The sequence below is a fragment of the Carlito syrichta genome, unplaced genomic scaffold (assembly GCF_000164805.1).
Source record: "Carlito syrichta isolate Samal-C Ts95f unplaced genomic scaffold, Tarsius_syrichta-2.0.1 Scaffold312719, whole genome shotgun sequence".
NCBI lineage: Eukaryota > Metazoa > Chordata > Mammalia > Primates > Tarsiidae > Carlito > Carlito syrichta.
In genome coordinates, this window is record NW_007256815.1 from 969,274 (window position 1) to 991,392 (window position 22,119).

The 22,119-nt window shown below is 41.6% G+C and overlaps 1 protein-coding gene across 2 annotated transcripts in view; it reads left to right on the forward strand.

Annotated features, from left to right (window-relative positions):
* RAD54L2 (RAD54 like 2 (S. cerevisiae)) overlaps window positions 1-22,119 on the forward strand; it is a 147,289-nt gene that overhangs the window by 19,203 nt on the left and 105,967 nt on the right. For both annotated transcript variants that reach the window (XM_008070000.2, XM_021718546.1), the window contains exon 2: window positions 15,433-15,625. In XM_008070000.2, coding sequence (XP_008068191.2) covers window positions 15,487-15,625 — 139 coding nt within the window. In that variant the 5' untranslated portion in view covers window positions 15,433-15,486. The remainder of the gene's footprint in view (window positions 1-15,432; window positions 15,626-22,119) is intronic.

Genomic DNA, 22,119 nt, shown 5'->3' on the forward strand with positions numbered 1-22,119 from the left:
GGATTGCCAGAGCCCAGCAAGTTGAGGCTGCGGTGGCCGGGAGTGGCCACTGCACTCCAGTCTGGGCGACAGGGTGAGACTCCAACGCCAAAAAAAAAAGATTCTTTTTTTTTTGGAGTTGAAGTCTCACTCTGCTACCCAGGCTGAAGTGTAGTGGCATGCACACAGCCACCGCAGCTTCAACCTGCTGGGTTCAAGTGATCCTTTCACTTTAGCCTTCCAAGTAGCTGGAACTACAGGCACATGCCACCACACTCAGCTAATTTTTTGATTTATTAGAGATGAGGTCTTGTAAATGTTGCCCAGGCTATTATCAAGCCCATGGGCTCAGGCAGTCCTCTCACTTTTGCCTCCCAAAGTGCTGGGATTACAGGCATGAGCCACCATGCCCAGCCACTTTTTAGATTCTTTGAGCCTATGGCATTGTCTCTTTTATTTTTCTCCCCAAGATTGGCACTCTCCTCTTCCCCTAGAACTGTTTCAGTGTCAGACCTCAAGAATATTGGTCTGTATTTTCAGTTTACTTTTCATTCTTGGTCCTTGGGGATTTCTGTTACCTTTTTGTGAGCATAGCTATGCATTTAAAAAGGATGCTTATTATAATTATATTCACATTTCTAGGTGTTTTGCAGTTAGAGAATTTGCAGTGTATCGTGTCTGCCAAGGTACTGTGTAGGAAGTTCTTGTCCAACTTGCTAGATGTACCTTTTTTCATTATGTTGCTATCTTGTTGGTTTCTACCAGTTTTTCAAGTATTCCCTCTTGGTACTTATTTTTAAACTTTTGTAAAAGTTTTTTTGTTGGATAATAATTTTACAAGCTTTTTCTGCAAAAATAGTCAGTAGGGAAGCTACAAAATGACATACTTAATACTTAATCTTAGTTTGTGTTAATTCTGAAACTTGAAATGGGGTGTATTTCATAGTTATTGATCAAGAGGACCACAGTGCTAAAGGCATTTATAAAAATGGGTGGGTCCTCTTATCCTTTTTATGTGAGTGGTATTTTTTAGATGCCTATCCAACCTTAAAATATATAATTATTCTTATAATTTTTATATTTTATTTATTGTAAATAGTAAAATCCTGTTGGTGTAATAGTAATATCAATTAAAAGAAAATCTAAGTAGAGACCTGTCCCAATATGTCATATCCAAGTTAGTGCAAAAAATGGTTTAATGATATGAACTTCATTAAGAGAAGGAATATTTTTAAATGGGGACATTAGCATGTAAAGGTACCCTCCTGTCAGAATTGTTTATGATGTAAACTCATGCCTTTTATTTTTAGTTAATGGGAGAGATGATGAGATTCTGGAAATGGCTGTGGTATAGGGTATTCAGTAATTTATCACTTAGGTTCTGCAGCTGTCGCCATTGACTTAGTTAGGCCTTTTGTTCAGCTTCATTGTTACATAACAGTGAGTTGCACTCCTCATTCTTGTGTGTTGTTGTGAGCAGGAGGAAGGATTAGCTCCTCATTCTGTCTTTTTTCTGTCATTCACTCTCCATTTTGGACAGACATTTTAATTTTGGCTCCAGTGCTGGCTGCAGTGCAGTGCTGTCCACTTGAGACTAGATCTTAAAAATGTTTAATAACTACTTGTTGACTGAATGACCAGAAGATTGGAACTTCATTAATCCTCTTACTTGAATGTAGGACTGGAGTCTCTGTCCTTGAGATTTGGCAGTTTTCTCTAGGTGTCCCATTTTTATTCTTCACTCTCAGTCAACTACATTATCTTAGACAGTGGTTGCTGATTGTTATAGATTGGCATTGTGAGTATTGATGAGGCTGAGATTTGAGCTTTAATTCCAGAAGACAGCCTCATAATTAGAGAGAAACCATGGTACTCTTAACTGTACTACGATGATTGCATGTGTATCCTTGGGCTGCAGGGGACCAGAGTAGGATAATGTGGATGTGTCCAGGACATATGTTTAGTGCAATTAGGGACGAAAATGCATTGTAAATTTTCTAGTGGAACTGTGCTAGCTTTCATTTTTTTATTAGGGATATCGTTTTATAGTATGATTAGACTTGATTTGGTATTCAAGCTGTCAAGCTTAAATAATGAGATTCAGAGAATATGATTAAGTATGGAGATTGAGTGCAAAGCTTGAGGATGGTCACCCAGAAACACCAACTCCAAATGAACAGGGTTAGCATTCCAAAGTGAAGTTAAAATTTCACTTATATAGGTAGAGACAGAATCTCCAGGAGGATCATAACATTTTCCATATAAGACCAGTGCATATGCCACAATGACTTGATTGGTTACAGATTGTTACATTCCAAGGAAGATAAATGTATTACTCTGTAAGGAGGGGCGATGATCTGAGAATATGAACTTCATATCTGGTACCACTTGATTTTCCTAATTATTAACAAGAAAAAAAGACAGCAGTTGCCACTGTGTGCCAAGTAACTCAGGCTGCATAGCCACATTCCTCTCAAGGCTCAGAATAATTTAAAGTTCTAACAGCTATAAGTATAAATTGTTTTAAGTTGAATTATTTAATTTCACAAAATGATATGGATTTCTTTGGAGGCCAAAAATGACATTTTTGTTAATTCTATTTAAAAAAAAAAAAAAAAAATATATATATTTTTTTGAGTTGGAGTCTTGCTCTGTCACCCAGACTGGAGTGCAGTGGCCGCTCCCGGCCACCACAGCCTCGCCTGCTGGGCTCCAGCAATCCTTCCGCCTCAGCCTTCCGAGTAGCAGGAATTACAGGCATGCACTACCACGCCCGGCTGATTTTTTGATTTATTGTAGAGAGGAGGTCTCGCTACCCAGGTGGGTCTCGAACCCATGGGCTCAGGCAATCCACTCACCTCAGCCTCCCAAAGGCGCGGGATTACAGGCTGAGCCACCGAGCCTGACTGTTAATTCTATTTTTGAGTCAAATGGTCATATTGCTTTTTGGTTATGCCTGAGTTTTCTTCTTTTAAACATGTGAATATACTTTTCTCACAGTGCCTGATTCAGTGCCTTTATTTTTATTTGGAGTCTCACTCTGTTGCCCATGCCAGAGTGCAATGGTATGGTCATGGCCACCACAGCCTCAACCTGCTGGGCTCAGGTGGTCCTTCCACCTTAGCCTTCTAGGTAGCTGGAACTACAGGTGCGCGCTATTATGCCCAGCTAATTTTTTGATTTATTGTAGAGATGAGATCTCACCAAGTTGCCCAGGCTGGTCTCAAACCCTTGGGCTTAAGCAATCCTCTTGCCTCAGCCTCCCTAAGTGCTAGGATTATGGGCTTGAGCCACTGTGCCTGCCTGGTGGCATAGTGTCTTTATTTGGAAAATACCAAAGCTTTGAACTAAATAAATTGCTATCCTTTCTCCTTTTATCATTTTTTTCCTGCAAAATAAATGTCAGTCACTTATTTCTTTAAAATTTTTCTCCAACTTTTAATTCATCCCAACATTTTCCCTTCGTTCCCTCTACCTTGACAGTATTTCCTGACCATGAGGTCCTTATATGACTTATTTTGGTCTTTGTACCTCCCATTTGGTATAATGAAGTTTGATCTTGTTTCTGTGGAATAGCCTCTTTACCTGAAGAATGACGGGCCACGCATAGTTGGGTATGTGTACACACATATATAGGACATGTTCTAGTCTTTGACAGTTGACTCCCTTCTTCCCAAGGGTTAACATCCATTATTTTTCACATATGGAAATAGGATTTCCTTGCAGGTCCTCTTACTTAGAAAATCTATAGTCTAGGCCAGGCTTGGTGGCTCAGCCTGTAATCCCAGCACTTTGAGAGGCTGAGGCGAGTGGATTGCCTGAGCCCACGGGTTTGAGACCAGCCCGGGCACCTTGGGCGAGACCTTGTCTCTATAATAAATAAAAAATTAGTAGGGTGTGGTAGCACGCGCCTGTAGTTCCGGCTACTTGGAAGGCTGAGGTGGAAGGATTGCCGGAGCCCAGCAGGTTGATGCTGGAGTGGCCGTGAGTGTGCCACAGCACTCCAGCCTGGGTGACAGAGTGAGATTCCAATTCTAAATAAATAAATAAAATGAAAAGAGAATCTATAGCCTAGGTTTTGTGCAGACTCCATATACTTTTCCCCAGAGATGTTACAGGATTATTAGTTTGGAAGAAGTCTTTTTTCCACTTTGGTATTTTGGCTTTAGATCAAGTGTGCACTTTTTTTTCCCATGTACCTTTGCTAATAATATTCAGGTGCCACTGTTTTCTTCAATATTTATGTCCAGTGTCAGACTAAAAAAAGACTTACAGGGCTTTATACATTACTTATACTTAAGTAACTGATTGGTTCAAAGTGTCATGAATCTTAAGCTATCTTATCCCTACAATACTGAAGTGTGCGTGTATGTATTAGTGTCTGACACAGAAGTGGGCACAGGTTAGAATAACCTCAGCCATAAAGTAAAAGTGAAACATGCAATCTAGATAGATATATGAGTCTCCTTGGAAGATTCTTCAGAACTGGGCCACATCCACACAAAGAGGGAGGACAAACTCATGATTCTAGTTTCTACCTGCTTATGTTATGACATTTGTTTATTACATTGATCATGTCTAGAGACATTCAGCGATAGTCCAACAGAGACTTTTGCCTCAGAGATGGTTCCAGTTCCTGCAGACTCAGGGAAAGAGAAAAAGAACTACTCCCTAGGAAAAGGATACCCCATTTGTGCTTGGGGATACTGAGAGACTTAATTAGCCTTTTTAACCCCAAGTTATTGTATCTTAAAGGAAAGGAAGTTTGTTACTAATTTGTTACTAATGAACTATAGAGAATAGTCAGCTACATAATATTTCTAATCTGTACTTTGAAATAAAATATATTTGTTAAATGTTTAACTCTGAAGAACTAGGAACAGAAACATTCTATTCCTTGTAAATGTCCTTTAGAAAGTTATTTATTTATTTTTACCTTAAATACTTCATTATGTATTTCCTAAGGATATCTCTCTTATGTAACTACAGACTAATTCTTTTTTTTGAGTTGGAGTCTCACTCTGTTGCCCAGGCCGGAGTGCAATAGCGCTCATGGCTCACAGTAGCACACTCCTGGCCACTGCAGCCTTGACCTACTGGGCTCAGGCAATCCTTCCACCAGCCTTCCAAGTAGCCAGAACTACAGGCGCACTACCACACCTGGCTAATTTTTGATTTTTATTATAGAGATGAGGTCTCGCCAAGTTGCCCGGGCTGGTCTTGAACCCATTCAGGCAATCTACTTGCCTCAGCCTCCCAAAGTGCTGGGATTATTGGCTGAGCCACCGAACCTGGCCCAAGTGATAGCTTCTTTTTTTTTGTTTTTTTTTGTTTTTTTGAGTTGGAGTCTCACTCTGTTGCCCAGACTGGAGTGCAGTGGCCGCTTCCGACCACCGCAGCCTCGACCTGCTGGGCTCCGGTGATCCTTCCGCCTCAGCCTTCCAAGTAGCCGAAATTACAGGCATACGCTACCACGCCCGGCTGATTTTTTGATTTATTGTAGAGATGAGGTCTCACTACCCAGGCAGGTCTCAAACCCGCGGGCTCAGGCAATCCACTCACCTCAGCCTCCCAAAGGCGCGGGATTACAGGCTGAGCCACCGAGCCTGGCTAGTGATAGCTTCTTAAAGGTTAATTGTAATAAGGAATTTGAAACTATATTGGAAAACTTTTTGTACTCTGTTACATAAAAATCCATTGGTCTACCTTGCACTTTGTTTTTATTTTTTAATGTTTTTTCATACCAAAGAGTTTTAAATGTCTTATACTTTGAATGGCTCTTTAAGTGGTACATGATTTTGACTTTACGGCTTCATTGAAGGGGTCTCAAGGACCCTCAGGGGTCCCTGAACCACATTTTGAGAACTGTTGTTTTGGAATCTGGAAGAAGTCTTAAAAGATTAACTAGGACTCCTCTCTCATCCTGCTGGGTGATTGAAGCTTATGGAGAACTGACTTGCCAAAGTCATGTAGCTAGTTACTCATAGAGCTGTGACTGGAATTGGTTTCTTGACTGAGTCTGTAAACATGTCTCAAGTGCTTCTACTGTGCTTGGTGCTGATTCCTTAGGCCAGGCTCCACTGCATTGCTTTTTGGAGAGAGTTATGTCTTGTGACTACTTCTTGGAGTCTTGAATATATTTGTTCACTTTTCCTTTCTTATTTTCTCTCAACTTCCAAATTGCCAAATTCTCATTATATTTCCAAGTAAAATGTGTTGAGCTGTGTCAGTGAGTCTCTGGATGCTTTGTGGGTATCTAAGTAAGTTTTTAAGTACCTGACAGATACTCAAAAGGCTTTTGGGCTACCCGGAGGTTTGAAGTACAGGTTGAGTGTGATTGGAGCAGCGAGTGTCTTTGTCTTGCATAGGAAAAGTGTTTTGCAATAACATTAGCAATCCACCGTGGATCTCTCAGCATACTGAAAGAATCCTGTTGGGTATTCAGTGAGTAGTATATGTGGACTGAACTCTCTCTTTTGTCTTTGACTTGTACAAATTCCTTTACTAAGGAGTTTCTTGGAGGGATATTGCCCAAATCTGGACTGAATGTTTTCCTGTTCTAAAAAGACTTTGTCCTCTTTGTAAATTAGCTCAAATCCAGGCTTTTGTTTGTATTCTTCATGGTAAAAAAGAAGTCAGTTGCACTTGCTGTGGAATTGCTTTGGGACCATTTGAGAAAATGTAGTACAAGTCAAAGTCACCAAGATTAATGAGGACATGGCAGTTTGGGAAGATTGTTTCATTTAAAAGGTAGAATTATGGTGCTGCCAAGGATCATGAGGATCTCTCTCTTTTTTTTTTTTTTCATAGCCACTGCAACCTCAACCTGCTGGGCTCAGGTGTTCCTTCTACCTCAGCCTTCTAAGTAGCTGGAACTACAGGCATGTGCTACCACATCTGGCTAATTTCTTGATTTATTGTAGAGATGAGGTCTTGCCAAGTTGCCTAGGCTGGTCTCGAACCTCTGGGCTCAGGCAGTCCTCTCGCCTCGGCCTCCCAAATTGCTGGGATGACAGACTTTAGCCACTGCTCCCGGCCATTAGGACATCTTTGATGTTCCATGGCTGCCCCACAGTAATGAGGCAGCATGGCACATCCTCAGTCTTATGATTTCAATGTGGACTCTTCAAGCATGGTCTACTTTGTGAACAAAGGCTTTGCTTGTGTGTTTCCTTTTGTGTATTCTGTACCTCCCTTCCTTAGTGTTACTAGGAGCTGTGCCTGCATGATTGATTCTGCTGATTACTGGCCAGGCACCACTCTATAGACAGGTGTCATTGTCTTTGAGCTAAGAGGGACAGAACAACCTTTTCCTTCACTCTCAAGATTGCTGTGAGGGGTTGGCTTGGGATTGGCTATGGGTTTCTTTATAATTATAGCCTTCTTTTAGCAAACTCAATTTATTGAACTGTAGACTTATTAACAAGCTTAGGGGTTGAATATTTGTTTTTCAGAGTGATTCTCTTCTCTTTATAGTGTCTTTGTGCCAGGCGCCGTGGCTCACACCTATAATCCCAGCACTTTGGGAGGCTGAGGTGAGAGGATTGCCTGAGCTCATGGGTTTGAGACCAGCCTGGGCAACTTGGCGAGACAATTAAAAAAAAAATTAGCTGGGCATGGTGGTGCATGCCTGTAGTTTCAGCTACTTGGGAGGCTGTGGCGGAAGGATTGCCTTAATCCAGCAGGTCAAGGCTGTGGTGGCCGCGAGTGTGCCACTGTACTCTAGCCTGGGCAACAGAGTGAGACTCCAACTCAAAAATTAAAAATAAATAAATAAATAAATAAAGTGCCTTTACATAACTAGTTATCCAGTTTCATTAAGACAGAATTTGATTCCCAAAATTTGCTTTGTAGGCTCATAGGTACTAATGAAGGTGCAGCACACCCATAATTACTCTCCTAGTTTCCCTATGTATTAGAGGCAGAGCATCTCTTCACTGAAGATTGAAGGTGTGTTTTACATGGAATAAGGAACAAATGAGGAAGATGCATTTATTTCTTTATACGCTTTCCCCCTCGTGTCTATCTAAGAGTTCCAACAAGAGCTAAGTTCTTGAATCAGGGCTACCTGTCTTGTGTTCTGTATGGCTATGCCCACATGAAGGTACTTGTGTGTGGGGTTAGAGACTAGTTGACTATACTGTTGCTTCCTAAGACCAGCTTTTCCTCTGCCATTTTCTCTTTGTTACCTTTTTGAAGGAGATCAGTAACAGCAAAACCTACCTCTTTAGTGGCTGGTATGGTTCTGAAGAACTGAAGATACTTCATTGTATCCTCTCTGTAAAGAAATCTAGTAGCCCATGGAAGGGAGGGAAAGAGAAAAACTAAATTTGATGGGACTTAAGAAGTCCTATCACTTTACAGGCTGTTCTGTGTCATGGGCATCTGATGGCCTGGGTACTATTATTTTATTTTGTTTTATTTTATGTATGTATATATTTATTTATTTTTTGAGTTGGGGTCTCACGCTATCACACAGACTAGAGTGCACACGAACACAGCTCACTGCAGCCTCCAACTCCTGGGCTTAAGCCATCCTCCCTCCTCAGGCTCCTGAGTAGCTGGGACCACAGATGTGTGCCACCATGCCTGGCTAACTGTTTGATACTTTTTTTTTTTTTGTAGAGACACGGTCTCATTATGTTGCCTAGGCTGGTCTCTAATTCCTGGGCTTGAGCGATCCTCCTGCCTCAACCTCTCAAATTGCTGGGATTACAGGCATGAGCCACCATACCTGCCTGGATACTATTTTAACATGTGCTCTGTTTTAGAAATATTTTGAGTAGGAGACTGGATATCTTTCATATTCTCATAGTATATGTGGTTGTTGGATATTTAATTGATGTTTGCTTCTATTAGGAGCTTGAGACTAAGGTTGTTTTGAAGACCTTTGTTAACTGGAAGTGCATAGAAGATTTTCCTTGCTACTGCTTACCTCTAAGTGATTGCTATTCCATCACCACACAATTTCTTCTCTAGAGTGACAGGCATTCAAATCACCTAAAGATACCTGCTAATTGTTCACTAAAAGCCATTCCATAATCAGCCAAGCCCCACTGCAAAGAAAATACTCTTATCTTAAGTAGTCTAGGATGAATCAGCAGATTATGCTGATTACAAATATTGACTTCCAAACAGAGTAGTTGCTAGTGAATTATTATATACTAATATTCAGAAATAAATTTCACTACAAATATTAGCAGTAAATTTCACTTCTAAAGTTGTTGTACCTAATTGACTTAATACTTCCTTCTTGAGACCTCCAAAATGAACTAGAGACATAGGATAGTCATTTCTACAGAGATTTGGAATCTGATGTCAGGTGCGTGGCTCTCGCCCATAATTCAAGCACTTTGGGGAGGCAGAGGTGAGAGGATTGCTGGAATCTGCCTGGTCACTAAATGAATGGTAGCCAAGCATGAGTTATATTCATTTGTCTCTGTCCCTTAATGCCCTTTACACATGTTTTTAGATGTGAATTATTAATGCAAAAATTTAAATTTTATTACTAAATCATTTTACAGCTGTTCTTTGCTTTAGTTGTCTTGAGAGGATAAGTATGTGAACCATCTGGGCACTCTGGACATACACACTCTTTTTTTTTTTTTTTTTTTGAGTTGGAGTCTCACTCTGTCTCCTAGGCTAGAGTGCAGTGGCACGCTCACGGCCACCACAGCCTTGACCTGCTGGGTTAGGCGATTCTTCTACCTCAGCCTTCCAAGTAGCTGGAACTACAGGAATGTGCTACCATGCCCAGTTGATTTTTTGATTTATTGTAAAGATGAGGTCTCGCAAAGTTGCCCAGACTAGTCTCAGTCCTCTTGCCTCTGCCTTCCAAAGTACTGGGATTGCAGGTGTGAGCTATTACTTCCGACAATACACATGCTCTTAATTCCTGTTCTTTATTTATTTATTTATTTATTTTTTAGTTGGAGTCTCACTCTATCGCCCAGGCTGGAGCGCAGTGGCACACTCACAGCTACCCCAGTGTTGACCTGATGGGCTCCGGCAATCCTTCCGCCTCAGCCTTCCAAGTAGCCGGAATTACAGGCATGCGTTACCACGCCCGGCTGATTTTTTTGATTTATTGTAGAGATGAGGTCTTGCTGCCCAGGCGGGTCTCGAACCTGCAGGCTCAGGCAATCCACTCACTTCAGCCTCCCAAGGGCATGGGATTACCGGCTGAGCCACCGAGCCCAGCTTTATTTATTTTTTTATTGTAGAGATGAGGTCTCACCAAGTTGCCTGGGCTGGTCTCGAACCCGTAGGCTCAGGCAATTCACTTACCTTGGCCTCCCAAAGTGCTGGGATTACAGGCTAAGCCACTGAGCCCGGCCAATTCCTGTTATTTTTTAACTCTGAGCAATCCTAAACTAAAATTCTAGTTTTCTGCGGGGGGCCAGCCCCTACAAGTTTTGGGGAGATCTTGGAGGTCCCTTGGAAGGTGTGGCAGCGTTGGCGTTTATCCTGGACAAATAAAGAGAAAAAAAGAGAAAAGGGTGAGAAAGGAAGAGACTGGACTCTGTCTATCACAGAAGCCGATTCTGTAATAGGGATAGATATTAAAAGAAAGAAAGATGGAGGGATAGATATAAAGAGGAAGAAAGAGAAAGAAAGGAAGTGGACAACTGTTCAGTGAAATGAGCAGAAGCTGTTTATTGAAAGTTACAGCAGGTATTTATCCCCAAATTTTAGACAGATAGACTCACAAGTCTTTCACGTGAACACAAAGCCAGGTGCAGGAAGGGCGTCCCCCACCCATCAGATGCTTAGGTGTGAAGAGGGACAAACCCCAAGATTGTCTTATTGTTCCCTTTGCTAGTTAATGCTCTTCAAAAGCAGTGCAACAATCCCTACTAGCCTAATGATGTTCTGATAATCAATAACTTCTAAAGCTCACGCAATACCCATGATGACTAACTTAAACTTTATTACCTTTCTATTCTATGCTAATATACTTACACAATGCTACGGAAGCTCTTAATTATAGCTTAAACCAATTCCTAAAGAATGTGGCCCAGTCCAAGGTTCACAGTGGACCACTTCTTGGAACAATCGATTACAATCTCTTAACAAAATGGCTATTCTAGAGTCCTATATATCTGTCCTAATTTCTATGAAAGTTTCTAATTCCTAATGCTAATATATAAAGCTGATCATCAGCAACAAGGCTTCTAAAAATAAAACCCAAATATAAACTGTAAATGTACTAAGGCCAAAACCACAATAGTAGAAAATGGAAACAATGAAATTTCTAAAGTTAACTGTATTCTTATTAACCTCAAAATATCATGATTGATCATGCTTGAACTAACATGATTCCCTGACGTAGCATGACCTATTCTACAGTACTTTCTATGAATAAAATAAATTCAATTTCTATAATAGGTAGAAAAAACCCTACACTAACTGTAGCTAAAGCTGGCCTAAAAAAATGCAACCCAGTCCAAAGTATGCTCTGGGCCCTCAGGAATGTGGCCCAGCCCAAACTCTGTGCTGGGCCATTTCTGATAACTCTAGATAGTCATCTATACCACTGAAAAGCTGAAAAGAGCTCATAAGTATATACTAATTCTACAAATATACTTTTAAATCTTATAAAGAAGCTTGTACTGTATAAAAGACTCCCGAATGTGACCTGAATTTGAATTATATCTAGTACCTAAGCCGAAACTGCAGTTTATGGGAAACAGGAACAATGGGTTTCTAAAGTGAGCCATGCCTGTCACAGTCACGGAGCCTTCAGCTTAGATCAGCAGAGTTCCTTTAAGTTACTTGCGCTGCATGGTAAAAGGAGAAGGAAAATGGGGTCAATAGCTCCCGAACACATCCTAGTGGTCTTGGAGTCCACAGCCCTCCCTGATCCCTAACGCTCAGTGGGCCTCCGTGGCCGGCTCCCAACAGTTTTCTAAAACTCTAAATGATCCAGTTTGCTTTCCTTTTCTGTTTTTCTTCAGAAGAAGATAGAAGTTATGTGTTCAATTATGTCTGAAACTTAAAAAGATTTCAGTTCTGGAATATTTTTTGTGTTGGATATTAGAGACTTGTACTTCAGTTTTTATTTTGGGAGATGGGAGGAATTTGAGGATGACCTGATTGTTGATGTGGTTGTCTCTATCAGGCTGTCTTTTAAAAGATGACTTACCTTGCTTGTTCTCTACCCCCATTTTATTATGAACAGAAAAGTGGAAAGAATTGGTCAGTGAACCTGCAAGTTAACATTTTGCTACGCTTATTTGATCATAGAGCTACCCATCTAGCCATCACTTTACTATGTTTTTTTTCTTTTTTTATGTCCTCCAGAAGAAATGACCTTTATAGCTAATAGTAAAGTGATGAGAGTGAGAGAAAGACAGACAGACAGATATACATAGTATCTGGCACATAGCAGACATAGGCTACCATGTTGGCAAGTAAGGGAGTGAATGAATGAATGAATAATTTGGGTAGGACATGCTTCTAGCTCCAGAACACAAAACCACAATTTCCAGCTAAATTTCTACCTTTAATGGTTTACCTTTTTTTTTTTTTAAGTTGGGGTCTCATTTTATCTCCCAGGCTGGAGTACAACTGTACAATCACAGCTCACTGCAGCCTTGACCTCCTGGACTCAGGTGACCCTTCTGCATCAGCCTCCTGAATAGCTGGGCCTACAGGTTTGTGCCACCACACCTATTTTTTAGTTTTTTTTATAAAGGTGAGGTCTTGCTATGTTTCCTAGCCTGATCTCAAACTCCTGGGCTCAAGCAATTCTCCCTTTTGGACCTCCCAAAGTGCTGAGATTATAGGCATGAGCCACCACGCCTGGCCCTAGAAGTTTATTTTTGGATCATAACATGAGGCTAAAGAAGACAAGCCACTTTGCTTGGTAGTCCATATGAAGTCTTCAGTGAATATTCATATTGTAAGGCCAGGCGCGGTGGCTCACACCTATAATCCCAACAGTTTGGGAGGTGGAGGCGAGAGGATTGCCTGAGCCCAGGGATTCGAGACCAGCCTGGGCAACATGGTGAGACCTCATCTCTACAATAAATAAAAAGAAAAAAGAAAAAATTAGCCAGGTGTGGTGGCACATGCCTATAGTTCTAGCTACTTGGAAGGCTGAGGAGAAAGGATTGCCTGAGCCCAGCAGGTTAAGGCTGCACTGGTGGTGAGCATGCCACTGCACTCCAGCCTGGGCCACAGAGTGAGACTGTGACTCAAAAAAGAAAAAAAGATTGATATTGTGGTCAGCATGGCTACTGGAGTCAGAATAGAGAATATGATTCCCTCTTTATTTGGTAAAGAAGAAATGGAGCTGGAACTGGGTCAAGAAGAGATAGGGAAGATCTGAGAGCAGACATGGTTACAGAAGCATTCTGAGATGTGAGGAACCTGAGGCTTCTCACGTGCTGGGGAAGAGTGAGTGTGGTAAAGAGTCAGTTACCCAGTGGGCTCGGTGGCTCAGCCTGTAATCCTGTGCCTTTGGGAGGCTGAGGTGAGTGGATTGCCTGAGCCCGCGGGTTTGAGAGCTGCCTGGGCAACTTGGCGAGACCTCATCTCTACAATAAATCAAAAAATCAGCCGGGCATGGTAGCGCGTGCCTGTAATTCTGGCTACTCGGAAGGCTGAGGTGGAAGGATCGGCGGAGCCCAGCAGGTCGAGGCTGCGGTGGCCAGGAGCCTCCACTGCAGTCTCCAGTCTGGGCGACAGAGTGAAACTCCAACTCAAAAAAAGAAAGAGTCAGTTGCCCATTGGAAGTCCTTCATTCACATATTAGGAAATGAGCTGTCCTTCTTAGTTCACGCCTAGGCTGGACCCTACCTTACTGCAGGGTAGACTCATTCATTCCTTAGTTCCTAAGTACTCTCAGTCACTTGTGCTCTACCCTTGGTGCTCACTCTGCTTGGAACACACTCCCTCCAGTTGTCTGTATGGCTCCCTTGTTTTCTTTTGTCTTTTTTTTTTTTTTTTTGAGTTGGAGATCACTCTGTCACCCAACCTGGAGTGCAGTGGCATGCCCATGGCCACTGCAGTCTTGACCTGCTGGGCTCAGGTGACCCTTCTGCCTTAATCTTCCAAGTAGCTGGAACCACAGGTACGTATCACCTCGCCCAGCTAATTTTTATTTATTGTAGAGACGAGGTCTCACCAAGTTGCCCAAGCTGGTCTTGAATTCCTGGGCTCAGGCCATCCTTTTGCTTCAGCCTCCCAAAGTGCTGGGATTATAGGTGTAAGCCACCACGCCTGGCCCTTTCTGGCTTCTGCTCAGTGAGAACTTCCTTGACCGCTTCCCCATCCTCCAATATAAAATAACTGTGCTTCCTGGCACATACCAGTCCCTAGCACTCCCTGCATGTTTTGTTCTGCTTCTTGCTGTGTCTCCAAAACCTAGAATATAGTATCTGTGATTATATACAGATGCACCCTCACACACGGAGTTACCTCCTGATAAACCCATTGTAAGTGAAAATTTTGTATATTTAATACACCTAATCATAGCTGTAGCTTAGTTTAGCCTATGTTCAATGTGCTTAGAACAGTTACATTGTCTACAGTTTGACAAAATCATCTGGCAACACAGCAAACTAAGAGTATTGATTGTTTACCTTCTTGACAATGTAGCTGACTGAGAGCTTTGGCTTGCTGCCACTGCCAAGCATCATCAGAAAGTGTAGAACTGCATATGGCTAGCCTGGGAAAGATCAAAATTTAAAATTCGAAGTACAGTGTCTACTGAGTGCATATCACTTTCACACCATTGTAAAGGTGAAAAATCGTAAGTTGAACCATTATAAGTTGAGAACTGTCTGTATATACCAGGGGTACCAAAAAATTGTATACACATTTTAAGAGATGTTTGCTGTAATCATAAGTGTCTGGATACTGATGGTAACCACTTTGAGCATAATTTTATACACACACACACACACACACACACACACACACACACACACACATACACACACCCCAGAGGGTACCAAAAAATGTATGCACATTTTAAGAAAGGAAAAAAACTTATTAAAATGGTAATACTCAATATATATGATAACAAAATATGAATACAAGTCTCATTTGACTTCTGCAAGTACAAGAGGTGCTCAAAGTGGTTATTATCAGCATCCAGACACTCCTGATTATGATGAAAATCTCTGAACATCTCTTAAAATGTGTGTGTGTGTGTGTGTGTGTGTGTGTGTGTGTGTGTGTGTGTGTAAATATAGAGAGTTGGTGCTCAGGAAACAGTTGATACAGAAATAAATGAACAAATGGGAATTCTGAGGTATATAGTTTTTGTTGTTGTGATTCATCAAAACATGTCTCAGGATCAGCATACTCAAGGGAAGATTGAGATTTGGGTATTCTTGGCTTGCCTTGCTTGGAAAGGCCCCAGGGAATTCATGTTCAGCATTTTTTTTCTTTGAAAGGTTTGTGCTCTCTGAATGATTTTGATGCCTCTTGTCCTTCTCCCAGGACCTCTGCAGTGGACCATGAGTTGGTAATGCCCACTGAGGACCTGTGGGAGCCATGTCAGACGAATCTGCCTCAGGGAGCGATCCAGACCTGGACCCGGACGTGGAGCTGGAGGATGCGGAAGAGGAGGAGGAGGAGGAGGAGGTGGCAGTGGAGGAGCATGACAGGGATGACGAGGAAGACCTGCTGGAGGGTGAGTGGGTTCTAATGAGTGACAGAGGTTGCCTTATTTTTTCTTCTAATGGAGTTTTTCCTGGGAGAGCTTGGTGTATCCAGTTAGATTTCTTAGCTCATCCATGGGGAGAAGCCAGAGACTGGGAGCTCAACAATAATGAACTCAATATGCTCATTTCCAGAAAATGTATTGTTGTTCTTCCACAGAAGCCTTGTTTTATTGCTGAAAGAACATTTTTAGCCTTTAGCTCATTTTTGACAGATGTATGGACTCAAATCCAGAGATTTGAGAGTGGAACATACTTGCCCCTGTCACGGAGGAGTCAATGGCAGTCCCTGTGGTAATACTTTGCAGTTTGGAGCTAGGCATAGTGACTCATGCTTATAATCCCAGCACTTTGGGAGGTGGAGGTGAGAGGATTGCCTGAGCCTGCTGGTTTGAGACCAACCTGGGCAATATGGTGAGACCTCATCTCTAAAATAAATTTAAAAATTAGCCGGGCATGGTGGCATGTGCCTGTAGTTCCAGCTGCTTGGAAGATTGAGGTGGAAGGATCACCTGAGCCCAGCAGGTTGAGGCTGTGGTGGCCGTGAGTGTTCCACCGCACTCCAGCCTGGGTGACAGAGTGAGACTCACTCAAAAACCAAACAAACCAAAAAACTTTATAGTTTGGGGGCCATGAACCCTTTAGGTAGGCATGGGCGTAGCTGTCAGTTTTCTGTGAGTTTCCTGAAATTATCATAATTCTGTTTGTATGTACATTAGGGAATTTTCTGGGCAGAGATTCTCAGACAGGTTCACAATTCAGAAATCATACTACATCTGCAGTTCTCCCCTACCTCTTAGTCACTTCCAGTAACTAAACTGCTTTTGCAGGGAGAGAACTGCATCTACATAGCTGGTAGGCCCCCTTTAGGTGCCTTCTATTTAGTTTTCTCAGCTCAGCCCTTCCTTTGCCCCCAGCTTCCTGAGGTGGCATTTAACTTTTTCTTTTAATCTTCAGTCTAATGTTAGGTCATCTGGTCAGCCACAGGGCTTCTCAATTAATTCCAGCCTTTAATGGCAAAGGATTTAGTTGTTAGTAAGCTTCCTACTGACTGAGGAATAGGGTTTTTGTCTGTTTATAACAGACCATTTTGGTGGAACTGAACATTGTATTAGATCATCATTATTTGGATCTGAAGAAGCCTAGGAAAATGCGCTGCTGTCATTCTCCAGATTCTAAGAGAATGAGCATCGATCCCTCATTCTTCACTGTTGTTTACTATCTTCAGTTTTCATTCACCTTAACAGCTACCATAGAGCTCAGGAATCAGTTTTTCCTCCTTTATACTGTCTAGAGATCTCTCTTTTGTTTGTACCTTACCTCTGACAGGGAAAAGACCATTCACTTTTTTCCCTCTAACAGCAGCATTTGCAGTCCTCTGCCAGTTTATTCAGTTGGAGTCTCATTTATTTTTTTTTCTGAGTTGGAGTCTTACTCTGTTGCTCAGGCTGGAGTGCAGTGGCATGCACATGGCTAAATAAACCTGCTGGGCTCAGGTGATCCTTCAGCCTCAGTCTTCCAAGTAACTGGAACTACAGGCACGCATCACTACACCCAGCTAATTTTTTGATTTATTGTAGAGATGAAGTCTCGCCAAGACAGTCCTCTCACCTCAGCCTCCCAAAGTGCTGGGATTATAGGCGTGAACCACCTCTCCCAGCAAAGAGTCTCATTTCTATAAAGTAGAATGAATAGAAATAATGAAAGACAGTGATGATGTGATTATGCACCATCAGACTGTCTTGCTTGGCCTTCATTGTTCCTGAGATGGTGTTAGAATCCCTGTATGTCTGAATCACTTTTTGCTTTTCATCATTGTATTTTCAAATACCGCTATTTTCAGGTTTAGATTGGATTTTAGATACTTCTAGTGAATATAATGGATATATACACACTGTCTTCCCTCTTGACCTCTTGGAATCCTCTTCTTGTCAGGTTCGTAATTACTCAAAAATTTTATAATATGCTTCCGGGTACTTTACTGTTTTTTATTTAGAAATGATAAGAATTTAATTGTGGTTTGTCTCAGAATAATGTAGCTATGCAATTTGGGTTTTTTGTTTTTGCTTTTGTTTTGAGTTGGAATTGTGGTTTGTCTCAGAATAGTGTAGCTGTGCAATTTGGGGTTTTTTTTTTGAGTCAGGTTCTTACTCTGTTGCTCAGACTGGAGTGCAGTGGCATGGTCATGGCTTACCATAGCCTCAGTCACCTGGGTTCTGGCAATCCTTCTGCCACAGCCTCCTCAGTAGCTGGGAGTAGAGGCATGTGCTACCATGCGTGGCTAATTTATTTATTTATTTATTTGTACAGTTGAGGCCTTGCTATGTTGCCCCAGCTGGTCTTGAACTCCGGAGCTCAGGTGATCCTCCTGCCTTGGCCTTCCAAAGTGTTAGGATTACAGGCATAGAGCCACTGTGCCTGGCTGAATTTGGGTTTTTTGTTTTTAATCGGAGTCTCACTTTGTCACCCTGGCTGGAGTGCAATGGCATGTTCACGGTCACCACGGCCTCGACCTTCTGCCTCAGCCTTCCAAGTAGTGGAACCACAGGCACGTGCCACCACGCCTGGCTAATTTTTTGATTTATTGTGGAGACGAGGTCTCGCCAAGTTGCCTGGGCTGGTCTCAAACCTGTGGGCTTGGACAACCTACTCACCTTGGCTTCCTAAAGTGCTGGGATTACAGGCTTGAGCCACCGCTCCTGGCCGAATTTGTTTTTGTTTTTTTTTTAATTTACTCAATTCGCAGTTTAAATAATTTTTTTTTTATTTGAAATGATTTATTTTTATTGCTTATGAAGTTCAGAGTGATAAAAAGTGTTCCGTTAGTTACTATGTCTTCTGCTCTACTAAAAAAAAGGACTACATCACACTATACCAGCTAAGATTAGATTATTCATAGCTATTCCTAAGTGAAGAGTAGCTGGCTGCTCTGCCCATTATTAGGACTAGAGGAATGACAGCAAACCAAGGCAGCAAGTATAAGACTAAAGAAATTTCTTAGGATTTGACTCAAGGACCATATTTATAATTCACTACAGTGTCAGAGCTACACACAGCCCCATTCCTAGAAATAAAAGTGATATTTCTGTTACTTGTGGTAACTCTACCACTATTTTACCTTTTATAGCTTTTCTGTTCCTTTTATCTTGAACACTATGCAATTTTGCTGAAGAATCCGAGATCTACTTACCAGTCTTGTCTTTGCTGCCTTGACTTGCTGTCAATCTTCTAGTCCTAATGGGCCGAGCAGCTGACCATTTTACAGTTAGGAATAGCTATGAATAATCTAATCTTAGCTGGTGTAGTATGATATGGCTCTTTTGTTTTCTTAGAGCAGTGATTCTCAAGCAGGGATGATTTTATCTCCTAGGGGATAGTTTACAATGTGTGAAGAAGACATTGTTGTCAGAACTTCTGGGAGTTGGGGTGGGGATGCTACTAAGCCTCCTACAGTGCATAGCATAGCCTCCGCTTTTACCCCAACAATTATCTGGCCCAAATGGCAATAGTACTGAGGTTTGAGAAACCCCTTCAAAAAGGAAAATGTTACTTCAACCCTTTTCATTTGAAGTTTCATCTCTATTGGAACAATAGCTTAATTTTATATTGTTTTTCATAGTTTACTCAAACATCTGAGCAATCTTATTATCCTTATCAAAGAACTGTCTTTTGGTTTTGATGTGTTGTGCTTGTTTTCTTTGTAATTTCTACTTGATAATTTTCTTCTTTGGTCAGGTATGGTGGCTCATGTCTGTAATGCCAGCACTTTGGGAAGCTGAGGCAGGAGGACTGCATGAGCCCAGGAGGTCAAGGCTATAGTGAGACGCGATCATGCCACTGCCCTCTAGCCTGGGTGATAGAGTGAGACCCTGACTCAAATAACAATAACAGTAACAATTTTTCCCTTCTATTTATTTTGGGTTTATTTTGCCTTTCTTTCAAACTTTCTAAGTGTGTGCATCACTCCTTAATTCAGATTTTTTTTTCTGTTTAAACACTTAAAGCTATCAATATAACTAGAAGCTTTAGCTCTATCCCCTCAAAAGCGTTTTGACACACTTTATCTTACTTAGTTGTCTAAATTCTAAACTCCTCCATGATCTATCTGACCACAGGCAATCTCTCCAGTCTCACTCTGGTATGTTAGGTAGAGTAGATACATTTAACAGATGAGGAAACTGAGGCTCAGAAAGGTTTTATTCAATGTAACTTAGCAAGAAAGTGACATAGCTGGACTTTTAGTCTTCAAGATGTTGCTCCATTTTCAAGCCTGTGCTGCTTCTGAGAGCATAGATTCTTAAAATCCTGTGCTTGCGATATGTTTGCTTTCTCTCCTAGTTTATGCTTTGAGGGAAGAAGTTGATTCCTGATACCATTGAGCAGAGATGGAAGGACAATTAGAAGTAACAGCATGAATAAAGGGCAAAGTAGAAGGGAAAGGATGGCAAATGCTAGAGAATGATGAAACTTGTTTGATATATAGTATTGGACAAGGCACCATGCTCATCTAATTTTTTGTAGGTTAGGGGATGACCAGAGTGAGACTGGAGAGATTGCCTGTGGTTAGCTAGATCATGGAGGAGTTTAGAATTTATTTTATAGGCAGCTTGAAATTGATAGAAGTTTCTACTGAGGAGCATTTATCAGACCTTTGACTTTAGGAGTGTTACTCTAGCATGTACAGTAGGGATAGTCTATAAACAAGGAGGACAAATTAGATTTGAGGGAGAAATCTAGGCAAAGGGCAATGAGAATTTGAAATGTTTGGGTTAGCTGACCTTTGAATGTTGACTAGTGGGATACTTGTCTGAGAATTGGCTATGAGAGAACATTGGTGTTTGGTTACTGGAGAACTGTACCATGAGTGTCTTCAGAACAGCCTGCAAATAGATAGTGCTTTTTGTTTATAACATGTTAGGGGACCCATGACATGTTGTGAGACATTTTGGATTTGGCTTTTTATTCCCCTCTTTTTATTTTATTTTTGAGTTGGAGTCTCACTCTGTCTTTCAGGCTGGAGTGCAGTGGCACATTCACACCCCGGCATTCACCTGCTGGGCTCTGGAGATCCTTCCATCTCAGCCTTCCAAGTAGCTGGAACTACAGGCATGTGCTACCACGCCCAGCTAATTTTTGATTTATTGTAGAGACAAGGTCTTGCCAAGTTGCCTGGGCTGGTCTCGAACACGTGGGCTCAGGTAATCCACTCACCTTGGCCTCCTAGAGTGCTGGGATTACAGGCTGAGCCACTGAGCCTGGCCATTCCCCACTTTTTTTTTTCTCCTGTGTCTGTACTTAGCTATCTCTGTTATTTTGGAATGGTGGGGAAAGATGGGCATTAGTATCTTGGGGTCTGTCATTATTAGAGGTAGCAATTCAAAACTCAATGCTTCTGGAACTGGCTTTCCTTATGAAATGGTTTTTCTGGCTCAGTATTTTCTTCTAACTTAACTTCAGGTCCAATCCCAGCACTTTGGGAGGCTGAAGCGAAAGGATTGCCTAAATTCAGGGGTTCGAGACCAGCCTTGGCAACTTAGTGAGACCTTATCTCTACAATAAATTAAAAAAATAAGCCAAGCATGGTGGTACATGCCTGTAGCTCCAGCTACTTGGAAGGCTGAGGCGAAAGCATTCCCTGAGCCCAGCAGGTTGAGGCTGAAGTGGCCGTGAGCATGCTACTGCACTCCAGGCTGGGTGACAGAGTGAGACTGCAACTCAAAAAAAAAAAAAAAAAAAGGAAATATTTAGATGAAGAGAACTCCTAGAATAGCCCAGCCTTTATATAAAAAAGTTTGTTTCTGGTTGCTTCTTAAAGTTTGTTCCAGTGGCTATGAAACTGCTGTGTGACTAATGCATGTCACCATGAGTCTTATGTTTTCATGGTTTTGTAAAGTGATTTTTCTATGCCTTGCTTGTTCATTGGCACATTTTTTTCCTTGATGTCACTTCACTCTTTGAGCCTGTAGTAGACTCTTTCCTGATAGTTGATGGCTCTGTCAACTGTAGGTGGTAGGGACCCTAGATCAAGAGAAATTTCCAAGGGTTTGTCAGTCTGTACAAATGACAAAAATCCTAACATTATTTTTCCAAAGTCGTTTGTTTGTTTTTCTGTTGCAGGGAGATATGGGGAAAAAATAGCAAGGAGAAACCTGGGCTCGAATATGCACTAAACTTTGGGGGGACAGGGGAGATTCTTAGAATTTAACATGCTAATTTAATAAGAACTTCATATGTTTCTTATTAATATTCATCTGCCGAGTGCAGTGGTTCAAGCCTGTAATCCCAGCACTTTGGGAGACCGAGGTGAGAGGATTTCCTGAGCTCAGGGGCTGGGGACCAGGATCCCTCGATGGAAACATTTGAGAACATTTGAGAAGCTTTGGTTTAAGTTAATTAAGGTCTGGACACAGACTGATTGATGGGTATATCTTTATACATATAGATATGTATACATATAGATCTTATT